We start from the raw sequence: 16,257 nt of genomic DNA on the forward strand, positions 1-16,257 counted from the left end.
ATTTGTCAGGATTAGTCAGCAGTGCAGAAAGTTAGACAGGGATTCAAAAATGAGCCAAAACTCATTGGCCAATATCTCTTAATCAGCACGTTTCCTTTCTACTTTGTTGTGTCTGAGCAACAAATACAAATTGCTTTGCAAAATCCAAATCCAATTCACGTTATCTTTGAGACGATATACCAGATAAAGGGAGGCAACAATTAACAATTAAAAGACGATGGTTTTTCCCGCTAGTATCACTGGGAAACGAACAGGGAAGCATATTCTGTCCCGTTGTCTTGGTTTTACTGGTGACTGCTTATCATGTTACTGCAGCCCTGCAAACCAAAATCTTTTGAATTGTCTCAATATGGAGTCAATTTTTGGCCGAGCGGCTGTCGCTTATCTTGATTCACAACAAACAACAATCAGGGCCTCTGTGTCTCCAACAATATTAAAGGCGAAGTGAGGTAAAGATGAGAGCATCTCCTCCCTCTCCTCCTTCCACCTCAGCATGAGAACCAGGTGATGCTGGATTCTGGTGTCACATCGTGGCCTTTTCCGATGCACTGATAACGCATTTCTATCACTTCTTTTCTGTTTTTCTGCAACAGTGCTATCCATATCCATCCCATTTCAGAGCGGCTGGAGTCCACTGGCATGACGGCAACTGGACACCGCTGCCCCAATAAAAACTATTGTGGTCCACACAAAAGTCCACAGAAAGGCACAGGGAGGTCGAGTCTCGCGCTTTCACATGAAAGAAGAGGAATACATTACAAGGGTGTTGCCTCATTGTAGGAGGCACTGGGGTGTCAGTGTGTGGCTGTGAAACCTCTGTGTGTGTGTGTGTGTGTGTGTGAGTGTGTGTGTGTGTGACCATGTGATAAAGGCGGAGCTGCAGTTACTTACCTCTCAAGGGGCAAATCACCTGATGTGCACAAATAGGAAAACCGTCTTCGGCATAAAACTCTTGCAGACCAAGGCTCTCATTCACACCAGTTCACACACATTTGGCAGACTGTGTTTCAGAGCGAGGAGACAAGGCGAACAGATACAGTAAGTGTTAAGTTGCTATATCCTAAAATGATGATGATGATCACAGAAACCTAATGGTATGTTTGTCACTTTGATCAGAAATCATTATATCATAATATGTCATTTGATGCCATAACATGTCATTTTGTGCCGTTAATGCATAATGTAGGTATCAAACATGATGCATTTTTGTCAGTGATTTCCAAATCTGTGAATTCAGAGCCTAACTATGCATTTTTTTTTCTCTTTTAAATATTTCAAATACTTCATGAGTGAGCAATGTATTTTACAATGAGGACTAGCAGTGTTTTAAGACACTGAGACGCTGGCAGTAAAACACATCCGTTCACATTTTAAATCCAAACTTTTTTTGGATTATGTACCTCAGATTATAGTCATTAGTCAAACTCAATGATGTTCCTTGTAGTTTCTTTTACTTCTGGGTGTCTGAAATGGAAATATTGTTATCATAGGCAGTACAAACACAAATATTTCATATTCTCTGCTACCTTTTAGTACAACTTTTACTTTTAACTCTCCATCTTCCCCTAGGATTTCCAACAAGTAGTAAGAGTTAGTTTTTTATTTAATACCTATGAAAAACTTACAGTAGTTACTATACATTACACCCTGGTCTTCCAAGTACATATTGCATGACCATATAATTTTTCTGTCTTTCTTTTTTTCCTTTTCCTTTTTCAGATCATGAAGTTAGTTGCCTTGTCAGTTGTCTTCCTGTGGGGGGCGCTGTGTCTCTACACCAGTGTGGACGCCGAGCGCAGTGCCTACGACCTGATGTACTCAGCCGCAAGTAAGCATGCCGACTGTCATATCGACAAATCAGTGAATACAGATTGCCACATCACTCAGTGGGTCCTGTTTTCTGTTGCATCCTTTCGATTCCTGTCCATCCATTTCCCTCAGTCATATGAATTCCTAACTTAATTCTCATCTTCATCCACCTGATGCTCCACTATGACCTGATTTTCACCTCCACCTGTCACTTTGACCTTTCATCCTGTCCCCTCGTCCATCCCTTCCCAGTGAGCTTTAATGGTCAGCTGACCTGCGCACCTTGGAACTGTGAATGTGCCTTCATGCGTCAGCGTGGCTGCTGCTGTGCAAGCAACAAGATGTTTGAACTGGAGGAGACCACCTTCATGAGGATGACGAAACTGTGGGGAAAGCTAACGAAGCTGACAGACTCTATAGCGGCAAGCTTCGGTAAACACACAGACAGTCACACTGTAGGCTTACACTGACATATATTGGATTGCTGCAAGATGAGGCCAGATACTGGCCTTATATCATAAACAGCCAGTGAGTGAAATCCAGTATGATGAATACAACACATTTTTAAAAATATATATATTATTATATGATCAATATTACACTGATAGTCTATGGCAAGACTTTGGCGTGACTTGCAACATGGCACCTTGTTCATTCTGCAGCGTATGAATTTATTACAACAAAAAATAATATAATATCACAATCATTATTATAGCAGAAAATATTATTATCATTATCATCATCATCACCATACAAATATTTTCCAAACACTTGATATTGTCATGTCATCCCTCTCTCTCCCTCTCTCAGACTACACTCACATTGCCTTCACTGCCACCATGGCTCCCACGCCAGACTGCTTTGGTCCTTTCACCACCAACGTGACCATCTCCTACAACAACATCTTACTTAATGATGGCCATGGATATAACCCTGCTCTGGGTAGGACACACACACACACACACACGCACACACACATACACACACACACACACACACACACACACACACACACACACACACACACACACACACACACACACACACACACAGATGTACACAGATGTAGTCAAAGGTAACTTCCTTTAATTAATTTACCTCACATCAGCTCCACAAAGTGTCCATGTGTCTTTCCAGGTGTCTTCACTGCCCCTCGTTGTGGTGCTTATGTCATGTCCTTCAGAGCCTACTCCAACGTGGGATCCCCTACCGAGCGCCTCTACCATAAGGTAAACAAACCAGTCGGCAAACTTCAGACCTGTCACTGAGTATCAGAGGGACAATAGCAAGGCATTTGCACCTTCACATTTCGTTATCTGTATTTTCGGATGCATAGGTCCAGATGATGAAGAACGGAGAAGTGGTGGCATCTATGTGGGAGGCAAATCGAGAAGACATGGAGGACAGCGGCACTCAGGTATAACATCTATACTGTGGCCAGGAATGGGTAGTAAAAGATTAGGAATGGCAGAATTAAAGCTATCTGATAACATAAAATTGAAATTAGACTCTGTTACAGTCAGTTAAAACAAAGGCAGCGATCATATTGCAAATTGAAAAAAACATCTCAGAAAAGAGAGAAACAGTAGATTGAGTGATTAGAGCCACTAATGCAGCTTTACAAATGCTAAAATAATGGCTGTGGATGAAGGTGGGCTGGTATCCCACTATTTCAATTAAACAAAGCGGAAAAAACTGTAGTTATGCCTTAAAACCTAGATGAGATTGAGAGTAGGTGTTGGCATGAACAAATGTCCTTTATTCAGAAATGAAGTCTCTTCTTCTGTCAGTGTCTGGTTGGACAAGTTGACGATTAGACCAACGTTCTCTGGTTCTTCGTGTATGTCTGGTATTTTTCACTGTAACTTCTTATCATCACAATCATGTAGAAAAGATCAGGAGGAGAAACACTGGAGGCTCAGGTGTACGAATCCAAGAAATGGGTCTCAAAATTCTCTGCCTTTTTGATAGCCATGGATAAACTTTGCCATCCCTATAATCAGCAGTATCCCTTCTAAATTTCTGTATTTTACATTTCTGTAATCGCAGTTAATACTTGTCAGCAATGGAGATCGACTGTTCTTTGATTTTCTTGAAGCCAGTTTGACTACCTTTATTTTTCAGCTGAAGCAATTTCTTGCTCTTTTTAAGAATTTTGCCCCATTTGGTGCAAAATTCATCTTTGCCCCTCTGGCCAATAGCAAGCAGCTGGATGTGCGCTTCAAGTGCCAGAACCTAACCTGAAATAGCAGTCAAGTAGAATGCAATTACTGAAGCAAAATGCCACTGTATGATGGCCGCATGACCCTGCTGTACACTGTGTGTCTCCCCAGGTGGTGGTGGTGGATCTTAAGAGAGGCGACCAGATCTACATGGAGCTAATGTACGGGAGGAGCCTTTGTGGAACCGGTGCACAGAAAAACATCTTTTCCGGTTACCTCCTGTACCCGACCTATGAGAACTGGGTGGCTGCATAAAGTTATCCTTGCTCAACTGAGCTCCTGACTCACACTAGTGTTACCGTGTGATGACCCCAAACAGACGTAGGTTCACAATCCATTTCAGTCCCGGCCTGTAGCTGAGGAACCCATGCTGTAGAGAAAAAAAGGAGACAAGCCGTTCAAGCACGTAGGCTGCTGCAGACACATATGTATGCAAGCATAAACATTTGAAAATACAACGGACCACACATGATGTCTTTTTCCATATCAGGAGAACAACGCCTTTGCAACATGAAAACATATGAGAGCACACTTGCGAATACACTGCATAACAAAAGATTCTGTGTACAGAGGAAGTGTGAACTATTTTTGATTTGGACATAATAAAATAATTCTTTGATGGATTATAAACCTGTGTTTTTCTATTTTGTGTTTTAGCTTACACACACACACACACACACACACACACACACACACACACACACATACAAACTATGCAACAATGGATACAGGCAGCAATCAAAGCCTGGAAATGATAATTATGCCACAAAGCTGCCAGTATTTGCCCTATGACAGTATTTTGTCACACTTTAAACAAATGCCTTCCATGGAAATCCATAAATGATGACACACCACATCCAGACGGAGTGTAAGTAAATTCCTTCAGTTGTACAAACATAGTGATGTATGAGCACTTCACACACACACACACACACACACACACACACACAACCCATGCCATACATAATTTTACACATTCATTCGTTCATGTGTGCACACATGCATGATTAGTCCCAGATACACACACACACACACACACACACTCAGAGACTGTTGACTCTCCAGACAGTGTGAGAGTTTGGACATACCAGTCATTCCATTAGTAAGCTTCTATAATTATATTGGATAAGCTCGCTCTGCTCTGGCAGCACGACAGGGACAACAACCTACAGTATACTTTTGCTTTAAACTGACCATAAAGCTAACTTCAGTCTGCATTTTCTAAACTGTAAAATTGCTACCAAATGTTGCATGGCATAATGATCATACCCACATGATGACATGATGACAGCAGCATAGGAAATATTTGTTAAAGGGACAGTTCATCCATTTTGAAAAATTGTTTGGTGAGCACTGGATAGGCTAAATGCCAACAGCTAACATTTTTAAGAGTAGCCTTCCATCCGCTCAAAGACAGTTTAAAATCACTTTATAATGTTGCTTTCCAATAAATAAAACATACGTATGATTACAGAGTACACAGGTGATAGTTTTGCTCAATTTTTTTTTTTCCTGTTGTTAACTTCTTGAAACATCTTTTACTTCCTGTATCTTTTACTTTCTGCCGTATCACTCCGCAGCAGAGGAGCAGTGGCCACCATAGAGATGGAGGTAGATTTCCTGTTCATTGAACACATCTACACAGGAAAAAAAAAATTTCTCCAGAATACTAAAAGATAGTTGGTGAGGAGTTAGCTTTTTCCTTTCCTCCACTCCCCTCCACCACACATATTTCAGGTACAGACACACACAAACAGAAAAATATTAGCAGAGTACAGTCTAATAAAATCAAAGAAAGAAAGTATACAGACAAGAGGAAAGAAACAGATCTAGGTAAATGAAATACAGAGATAAGGTAAGGCCAATGTTAAAGTTAGTAAGCCAAAGCGTTCGAAGAATAAAATTGACCTTACTCCATCCCTGATAAAACGCTGTGTGTTTTCCAAAGCATGTCTTGCCTTTTACTCTTACCCTTTAAATCTTTTCTTGGTAGTGATGTGTTTAACCTTACCTGGTAACAAGTTCGACTCTAGAGACGCTCTGTGAAGAACCGTGTGTTTTAGATTATTTGTTCTGGGTTTGGGAAGTGATAAACAACCCATCTTGGCATTTCTGCTCAGTGATTTGTGTTTCTGGCAGGTGTGTCCAACCTGGTTTCACCGAGGAATTGATTTTCCAGAGAAAGAGTAGTAAGGCAAGGTGAAGCATAGAAGCCAAGAAAGTTTGGACGGCGTAGTCTGTTTTGAAGCAGTTGTAACTTCTGGACGTCTTTCTCCTTGGCTGCGGTCCAAAGAGCAGAGCCGTATTCAAGGCGGCTGAATAGCAGTGATGTTACGAGCATTTTCATGACAGCTGGCGTGACAAAAGAAGAGCACCCCCTGCTGATTCCTACACCTCATCCCATTTTCTCAACAATATTGTTGGTGTGCTTCAAAGTAAGGTGGTGATGCCTAACAGATTTACGTCTTGTTCCAAAGGGACAGCTTGTACTGATAAATTTAACTGCTGCTCACAGGATAGCCTTGCTCTGGAGCCAACGAGCATGGATTTACATTTTGGTAAATCCAGGGCCAGATAGTTTTAATACAGCCAGTTCTGTACCTTATCAAGCTAATCACTTAAATTATCAGTCACGTCATCACAGGAATGGAAGGAGCAATAAAATGCAGCGTTGTCATGAGTCAAAAGTATAGCAGGTTATGATTATTACATCCAGTTACATCCAAAGCTGCTCTAAACTCTAGCAACTCACACTACAGTCCAGGAACTACTCTCTCCCTGACTTTGCCAATAATGTGTCTACTGTTAGGCCCATTAAATACGATAAACATAGACATATTATAGGCTAAAGTCACACAGACTGTGGGACTGATTGACTGACAGCTTAGAGTTCCCCCTCTCCTTAGGAAGTACAGTCTATCTAAGTGTGTAAAGCTCTTTGTCCCTCATTCTCACCTGATGAAGGTCTGAGGAATGAAACATTGTATATTTAAAATAAAGTTTATTGCAAGTATTAAGACAGAGAGAATCATATTTTTTATCTGTAGTAACAGGAATCACTTTAGATTTTGTCCACTGACACCAGAACCAGACATCTGTTGAATTTATGTGTTATAGGAAGAGATACTTTGGCAACAGTAACTTGTTTAAATTCAAAAGCACGCTGTTTGTCTTCGATTCTTACTTACAGAACATGGAAGTCATGTGATCACCACCGTTCATGTTTCATCTCAGTTTTGCAGCTTTTTGAACATAGAGGTTGTTGGGCTTAGTGATAAAGCGCCCATCCAGTTCAGTGTATGCAACATCTGAACTGGCTTTTAACCATAATGTCATTTAGCATGCTACATGTTTTTCCTGCGCTCATTGCCAACATTCCTGAATTATTCGGTTCATCTCAGAGACAGCGTTCCTCAGCTTGCAATCGTCTGTGTGATCTTGTCAGATAAATCATGGGACTTGCCAGAAGTTAATCTGGCAGTATCTCATTCAGCCATTAAGGATTTTTAACTCATTACCCAGCCATGGAGCATAATTGTTTCTGGCTGTGTGCTCTCTTAAAGGAGTATCATTGTCGTGGCAGTGGCTATTTTGAATTTATGTCACACTCAGGGTGAAAATCCCCCAAGAAGCGTAAGCACAGGCTGTCTTCCTGTTGTGTATCAAGATGCACATCATACAAATTGGTCAAACATGTAGGCCGATCATTCACAGATTCCCCAGTGAAAAGTCGCTAACCACCGAAGTAAACTTCCTTGTTAAATTCGAGCAGTTCTTGTTATCTCTGATATGCTGCTGTTAGTTGTCTGAAGTTCTCACATCCTTGTTTACATTAATTATAATTAGCTATTCATTAATATTCCTAGTTTTCACCACCCTAACCCAAGTGTGACATAGCAGCCACTGAACTTGTGCAGCCATAAAAAGTGATGATATAAGCACTGATGGCCTGCACTCACTCAATCACAACGTGTGATCAGAAGGAAGGAAAGGAAGGAAAGCGTTACATAAGATGAGAAAGACGTAACTGTCCCAGGAGGGAAATTTGTTTTGGACATTGAAGTCACAGCACCAACCAAGGATGAAAACGGCAACAAACACAAGCATAGGATAGAAAGATATGTGGCCATATTCAAACAGGAATGCCAGGAGAGGTGTCTGTAATGTTTTGGGAATGTCTTAGCATCAGTGGGGGGAGGTTGGGGGATGAGAGGGGGATGTACACACACACACACACACACACATTGAAGAGCACTTACAGGACTTAAATGGTGCTCTCTGCCTGGATGATGTGATGACTCTATTCCTCTGTTTTCATATCTATATCCACCTCCCTTTCTTCTCATCTCACCTTCCCCTTTCCTCTCCTCTACACAGCTCATTTCTTTCTTTTTCCAATATCACCATCTTCCCCCTTCTTTTCTTTCTTTCTTTCCTTCCTTCCTTCCTTCCTTCTTTCTTTCTTTCTTTCTTTCTTTCTTTCTTTCTTTCTTTCTTTCTTTCTTTCTTATCCCCTATTCATCAAAACCACACATCAAATTCAGTAGGAGTGAAGGGCAAAAATATGTAATGTGGAAATACTGTGGATCATTTCCTTCCTACCATGGCAAAATTCAGCACAGCCTCCTTAATTTTCTCCCCTGCATCTCTTGCCATTTTTCCTCCCTCTGTTCTTTCAATTCACCAGTTTGCATCTCTACTCCCTCTCTCTGTGTCTCTCTCTGTGTCTCTCTCTCTCTGTTTCCTCTGGCTCCTTCTCCCCCTTTTCCTCCAGCTCCTCCTTGCAGCCAGTTTGAAGGAGGAGGGGTGTGGTGAAAGTATTTGGAGAATTCCTGCTGACCAAACCAAAGCCGTCTGGCTGCTCTCACTCTCTTTCTCCTCTCCATGAAACGGCTCTACCCAAATAAGGCTGGGCGTTTTTACCAGAGCGACAGGATGAGAGAGGGAGAGGGAAAGGGAGAGCTGCAGAAAGGCCATGCCCTTTTAAGGATGAGGTTTCCTTTTTCCTTCCCCTCTCTCCCTCCTTTTTTTCCTCCCTCTCTCTCCCTCCCTTTCTCCCTCTCTTGGTAGACAAGTGAAGTCATTTTTGCCTCATCTGGTCCTTTTAAGCCGGCACATTTTGGAGGGAGGTCCCTGCGAAGCGTATACAAACACTCAGTCAAGCATCCACACTCACCCCCACACGCTGCACTAATAGTCAGCAGAGGATACACTCTTCACCCATTCCTTCACACAGTGAGTATGATTTTCTCTTAATCCTCCACAAGTTGAATTTCAAATAGATAGTCAGGCTACTTCAGTAGGATGGTATGTTAAAGTCAGTCGCCTAAAAGTTTGGCGTTTTATCATTGGCATCATTTGGTCAGTCAAGCAGTCAGTCAGGTGATTAGTTGGATCAGTCAGTAGGTCTGAATGGCTGAGATGTTTTCTAGCCTGGCTGCATCTCATCTACATCATATAAAATACATTTTAAAAAATTAACCAAAAGCCTCTGAAAAAATGTGACCCTAGCAGAGGATAGTCTCATTGTGGAAAATATGCAATGTAGATTTTGTGCTTATAAAAGAAGCAATTTAACCAATCAAAGGTCAAATCAGAGTATTGCATCTAAATGTAGAGACATTCAGATGCAATAGCACTTGACAGAGAATGAGTGACACAGCAAACATTACTGTCACACATTATGTTCATTATATCTGAGGTTGAAGTTTGTCATAATTAGTCTCAAACTTATTCAAGTGTCCTGCTGATCATCTCAGTTGTTCCCCCATTCATTCCTGTATGGGTGTACAAGTCTGTGGGAATGTTATACACAATATGCAGTATGTGGTTCATCAGCAGGCAGATGCAAATAATCCACAAACTAGACTAAAGCTGAAGCTATAGCGATGTAGACTTGTTAGGTGGTTGGGGATTTAAACATTTTCACATATATATACTGTGTTTTATAACCTGAGAGGTGAGCCAGGAAGGTTTACACACCTCTGGCAGTGTTTACCTTTGTTTGCACTAGCAAATGATCCACTGCCATACATGTTGCTTTAGATGCCTACTCGTTCAGGAGAAGTCATTAAAAGCAGACACCGTCCTCATTGAAGACACAAGTACAGACAAATGAGTTCACCAGACAGAAAGGAAGAATTCATAAATGGGCAGAAATGTGGTTATAGAACTACAGAAATAGATCAATAAGGCATACTCTGTGCTTTACTGCCAATAGAAGACATTCAAACACATCCAAACTTTCCATGGCCACGGTTTCATGTTGACATGTGCTTCAGGATATAAATCTAAGGCCTGGAAGGAAGCAAGGCGCTGACGTGTGGAGTGAAGGTAACTAGTGAAACATGACTGTAACACTTCCAGCGACTCCGGTTACAGCAGGCGTGCAGTAGCTGAGGGGAAGTGCCAATGGACTGCTTGACTTGCTAAGTAGCAGCAACAGGGGCAGATAACACTATCTACACTGTCAGCCCCGTGGCAGCACACACACACAGCTGGAGAGGAGAGGCACAGTTGTTTATATGGTTGACATCAAGGGTTAACCGCAGCTGTATATAGTGCAGTGTTGTGGCAATGAGCTGAAACTGATATTGCCATCTACACTACCACTCTAGAGTTGACATATGTTCAGAAATTGAAGACACGCAGCTGCAATAAAACCAGTTAGCGTATTAACCAGATGCATAAAGGGCTCTTACATGGAGATGTATCAGAAAATATTCTCTATAAATGGCGCTTGCGAATCAAAGTGCGGCTGGACAGCTTTCTGTTGAACTGGCATAAACCAAAGCCATATAATGAAAGGGCTCTGTCTATAAAGGGCATAGCCAGCCTGCATCAGCTAACACAGAGAGCGGAGGATCCAGGTTCAAGCCACACTGTTGGCAAACATTCGCCCTGCTGAAGTGCCCTCCAGCAAAATACTGCTTGCCTCAGCTGTCCTGTAGCCGAGCCTCACCTCTGACCTGTGGAGTGAGAAACCGAAAAGAGAGTTTCTCCGCAGGGTTCGATAAAACAGCAGATTATTCTCTTAGATGGATCACCGACAGTTTATGCCAAATCATTATATGGTGGTTAGCTGGTTAACTGTAGTGGAGGCAAGCCTACTACATGACGCCATGTCCCCTCAGGCTGTCGCAGTTTGCCACAGTGACCGCAGCCCTCGCACTGGTTTCCTGTTCTGGCATGAGGCAGATTTACCATGGTAATGCAGAAACACAGCGGCAAACACAGAGCAGAAAAGATGGAGGTGATGATGTCATATTGTAGGGATACAAAGCATTAGCCCTTTTGAAAACCTTTCTACACTTGGTTTTATTTGAATATATTATCTGTATTCTAACTTTATTCTTGTTTTTATTTCTTGGTAGGTTTACCTTTGTGTATTTTCTTCTTTTTTCTTACAGTAATTGCAGTTACAGTAGTATGAGGAGGAGGAGGAGGAGGAGGAGAATGAGAGATACCAGTAGTAGTGGTAGTAGCAGCAATAGTAATAGTAGATACTAGTACTAGTAGTAGGAGTAATGTAGTAGGAGTGGACTACCAGTAGTAGTTGTAGCATCAGAATCAGTAGTAGTAGCAGTCCTAGAAGTGGTGTAGTAGAATTAATCGAAATAGCATGAGTATTAGTACTCATATTAAATGGTGCATTTTGCTGTCCCCACATTATGTTTTATGGAAATGCATAGTCTGGTGACGTCTTAAATGGTGTCTCTGTGTGTATATTATATAACCAGAGAACAGCACCTATCTGATATGCGATATAGAGGTATGAGATACAGACATACAAGATAGAGCCAGGCACCACAGAAGCTTGTTTAGCAGCTAATCCTGAGTTATTAGTCCTTGGCTTGGTCCCAACCATAACACGAGTTCCCTGGACACACATAAATACCAGAAATGGAAACTAGGCCCCCACAGTGTTGTTTAACTCCAAAGCTATTATGTGATCTTTCTATGGCTGGAGTGGGATACACAGATAGAAAACGATAACAGGACAGAGAGGAACATAGAAGAAGGACGGAGAAGTGAGATGGACTGAACTACTGCCTCTGATCTGCTCTCTTTCTTCTCTTCTCTTCTCCTCTCTTCTCTTCTCTTCTCTTCTCTTCTCTTCTCTTCTCTTCTCTTCTCTTCTCTTCTCCTCTCTGAAGAGGCAGAGCACAGAGGGCATTGAGTGCATGATGTTGTCAACATAACCTCTATTTCTTCCTATACAAAGAGCTCCGCGTGAACCACATGTAATTGTGGTCCAAATAGTTGTTTATGAGGCTGAGGACTAGAGGCCAATGGAAAAAAGGACAAGTTAACGACATTCCAGACAAACATTACTCTGTAATGATTCTATAATGACGCATGTCAATGAGGGTAATGAGGAGCAGTGTGTGTGTGTGAGAGAGAGAGAGAGAGAGAGAGAGAGAGAGAAAGAGGGAGAGAAAGAGGGAGAGAAAAGATATCTGAACTTGTGGTTGTGTGTAAGTGAGTATGTTGCCCTGCATGTGTGTTTGGTTTCTTGTGGTAAGGAAAAGCACCACAGGGAAGGCAGTGAATATTAAACAAGGCTGGTGGTCACAGTGTGCAGACAGTCTGGGCTGCAGTCCATTAATGCCATTGGCATGAAGACTATAGTATGTAGACCTGTGTATCTGCCTGTCAGCTTCTTGTGCTGAGTTGCCTGCAGACTATAAATGTATGATGAAGCAGACTCGTTTGAAACATGAAAATATCATATCTTAGCCCAGTCTTGGCCCAAGTTGACATTCTATCAAGTTATGTAATGAAAACCGCAGCAAATACCATGAGTGATAAACTCCATCTGCCCATGGAAAGATACATTTTCTCCCTAAAAGGAAACAAAACGTTGTGCATTGCTCACAGGCATAACTATACCATTGTACTTGGCAACACCCTCCTCTGTCCCAGGCCACGGATGAAACTAATGAGGTCAACTCCAGGTTTAAACCTTTAACATTTGAACTTTGAACCCCCCTCAGGAACAGGAAGTTGAAGTGACCTGACATCAAGATGGCAACAAAGGTGATGGTGCTGACAGCACTTTGATATGGGCTTTGCACTTGGCTGTTGGCCCAAAAGCAAAATGAAAGCAAAAATTTATTAAAAAAGTGATGGCAATGAAGTGATGTTGATGTGTGTGTGAGTATGTGCTCACAGATGAATGTACAGAGCAACAAAGAGAGAAAGAGAGAGAGAGAGAGAGAGAGAGATGTGTGAAAGAGAGGGTATGCAAAAATCAGCTGGCTGGTATAGAGCTCCCTTTGTACACCACTTTGCCTCAGACACAGGCCATGACACGGCTCATTGGTGTGCATTTGGAGACACAACGCTGTTGACACAGTTTGTCTCATTTTCGGGAAAGTAAAGATACCCAACCCAGCATTTGTGCTTACATACACACGCCTTTGACCTGCATGTCATCAGTGTTTGAATTTCTACATAAATGGGTAATATATGCGCTATTTGTCTGGTGTTTTTCGCATGTCTGAGCCTGCTTGTGCTTACAGCTATGTCAAAATACTACTGCAGTGTTGGACAGGTTGCTATTGTGTGTATCAATTGTGGTGAACATAAAGGGGGCAGTGCTGGGATGCCAATGCACACGCACACACTAGGTTTCTAAACAGCCAGAGCTCATAGCACACAATGTGCAGATGAACAAGTGTATATTGTCATAATGCAGACACTGCTGTATAAAGAACGCAGGTAAGGACATTACTGTGGAAACTCAACTGCTGAACATCATATCTCCTGTTCTTCTCTTCTGCTGCCAATAGACAATGTGGAACAATTTCTGAAGTTGAATGACATAGCTGACATAGTTTTCTGTTTTTTCTCCTTTAATCCATCTCACCCCTTCCTTGCATGCGTGCCCTCCTGCCCTCTCTTCCTCCTTCACTCCACCTGCATTGTACCATTTATTCTCACCATTCCTCCCTTTGCACCGGGTTCTTTCTCCTCATCCTCTTACCTTGCATCCCTGTGAATCTTCCTCCTGTTCCTCCATTTCCATTTCACCTGTCAGGGAGTCGGCATGGCAAACAAGGGTCCATCTTACGGGATGAGCCGGCAGGTTCAGGAGAAGATCGACAGCAAGTATGACCCTGAGCTGGAGCAGATCTTGGTAGAGTGGATCAACCTCCAGTGTGGGTCCGGTGTGGGCAAGCCGGAGCCGGGAAAAATGGGTTTCCAGGCTTGGCTTAAAGATGGATGCGTGAGTACACACACTAGGGTCAACTGGATTTTTTTTGCATTACTTTTTGCCAGCCACATTTGATTAAAAAAGCAGCTATTGAGCACATTTCTACAGTATACGAAACAAAAACTTTGGATTGTTTTTGGCAGAACAAGTAAAAGAGATGTTTTTACATACAGCTGCACATCTGTCATACAATAGTTAATTTTGTCTGGTTGTGCTGACCCAAAGTGAATGTTATGAAGTTTTAAGATGAATCAACCCTCCATCTCCTTCCTGTCCCCACTTTCCCTTCCTTCTCCTCCACCTCCTGTCCCTCCGTCCCACCTCCACAGATCCTGAGTGAGCTGATCAACAGTCTGTTCCCCGGGGACAAGCCAGTGAAGAAGATCCAGAGCTCTCCTATGGCCTTCAAACAGATGGAGCAGATCTCCCAGTTCCTTAATGCTGCTGAGAAGTACGGCGTTACCAAGACTGACATGTTCCAGACTGTGGACCTGTGGGAAGGTCAGCAGGATTTTTCATGGTTTCACTTTGCTTGGTTACAACAAACTCTGAACTCTTTCAGTTCTTGAATGTCTTTGAGCAATAAGGACAACTTCTTTTGGAACATATTCTTTGGTATGGGTGAAAGTAATTTAATTATTGGTGGTAATAAGTCTACCTGGATAGAGCGTATATTTAAGAATTCCTGTGAAGTTTGAATATGACGGTGTACAAAGCCATCATGATGTGGCTGATGCTCGGTTGACAGCCCTGTCTGTATGTGTGCTACGACAGGTAAGGACCTGGCGGCAGTGCAGAGGACCCTGTCAGCTCTGGGCAGCTTGGCTGTCACCAAGAACGAAGGCACCTACAGCGGAGACCCCAACTGGTTCTTCAAGTGAGTCGCATGCAAGAAATGGCCACAGGCTTACATTTTGAACTCTGAACACTTGAACTGTAGTCCTAAAATCTGGGCTGAGTGTAACTCTAGCAGCTATGCTTTAGAATTTTTTTTAGTGCTGATCATATGCATTTCAAAGTTTCACTCCTTGACTTTGTTTTTTTCCAATGTTTTGTTGCAGGAAGTCCATTGAGAACAAACGCGACTTCACTGACGAACAGCTGAAGGCAGGGAAAAATGTGATTGGCCTACAGATGGGGTCCAACAAGGGTGCCTCTCAGGAGGGCATGAGCTATGGAAGACCCAGACAGATTCTCTGAAATCACTGAGCCACATTACCTAAAACCTCTACAGCCCCTCAACCCTCATGCCCCTTACAACCGCTTAGAGCCCCAAAGCATCTAATCGGTTCGCTAAACCCCCTTTTCTGCTTCAGAACTCCACTAGTTGCAACAGTTCAGTCCCCAAACCTTCACCACCTCCAAGTACAACCCCCTAGTTTCAACACTTTTCCTGAACCCCTTACATAGATCCATGCACTTGCCAACACTGCAATGCTCACCCTGCTTTATCCTTTTTGCTGCGATTAGCAGCAGTCAAACTCAATCTTTGTAGGCTTTATAGTACCCTAAATCCGGAACCAGCAAATACATGCAATGAGTACACTTTCCTTGGACATAAAACCCTGAGAAAATCTCATACCAAAGTCAAGCTGTTCCTTTCTCATACATTAAGTGGACTGGGAGAAAGATTAAGAAGCAACAGTCATGTGACAGAAAACTGACCACTGTTTTCATATCATAGAAAACCAATGTCTGAATTATGGCATCTGCTCCTGACATATCCAAACTGGTTCTGGAGTGTGACTCAAACATCAAGATGTCTTAAGCGTACTTAGGGGACGCTCTTTGCAAATTGAGTGGCGATACAAACCATGGCGTATTAATATTTTGTCAGTTTACCTGTTGCATTGATCTATTCTTACTTCTTGCAGAATGCTATGCCTGCTGTATCAGCTCCAATATTTTTGTACATTGTCTTATTAAATAATGACTTTGAAATACATCTAAGTGAGTTTGTGATTCTGGGTTACAGTTTGACTGTGCAGATGGGAAGACCAGGCCAAA

At 42.3% G+C, this 16,257-nt stretch overlaps 2 protein-coding genes across 3 annotated transcripts; both read left to right on the top strand.

Annotated features, from left to right (window-relative positions):
- Window positions 1-1,722: 1,722 nt before the first annotated feature.
- cbln18 (cerebellin 18) lies at window positions 1,723-4,286 on the top strand. The gene is made up of 6 exons (XM_030067538.1): window positions 1,723-1,828; window positions 2,062-2,241; window positions 2,620-2,751; window positions 2,947-3,038; window positions 3,146-3,226; window positions 4,143-4,286. The coding sequence occupies exons 1-6, from the start codon at window positions 1,723-1,725 to the stop codon at window positions 4,284-4,286; spliced, it is 735 nt and encodes a 244-aa protein (XP_029923398.1).
- A 4,830-nt stretch (window positions 4,287-9,116) lies between these two features.
- Window positions 9,117-16,195, top strand: tagln (transgelin). 2 transcript variants are annotated; one of them, XM_030066758.1, is made up of 6 exons: window positions 9,117-9,266; window positions 13,028-13,070; window positions 14,074-14,262; window positions 14,580-14,751; window positions 15,025-15,127; window positions 15,312-16,195. In XM_030066758.1, exons 2-6 carry the CDS (start codon window positions 13,059-13,061, stop codon window positions 15,448-15,450), a joined length of 615 nt encoding a protein of 204 aa, XP_029922618.1. In that variant the 5' UTR covers window positions 9,117-9,266; window positions 13,028-13,058; the 3' UTR covers window positions 15,451-16,195. The 2 variants fall into 2 exon arrangements, with proteins under 2 accessions (XP_029922618.1, XP_029922619.1); XM_030066759.1 differs by lacking the exon at window positions 13,028-13,070 and having other exon boundaries at window positions 9,123-9,266.
- The last annotated feature ends 62 nt before the right edge of the window (window positions 16,196-16,257 follow it).

This window comes from Myripristis murdjan, chromosome 13 (genome assembly GCF_902150065.1).
Source record: "Myripristis murdjan chromosome 13, fMyrMur1.1, whole genome shotgun sequence".
Lineage (NCBI taxonomy): Eukaryota > Metazoa > Chordata > Actinopteri > Holocentriformes > Holocentridae > Myripristis > Myripristis murdjan.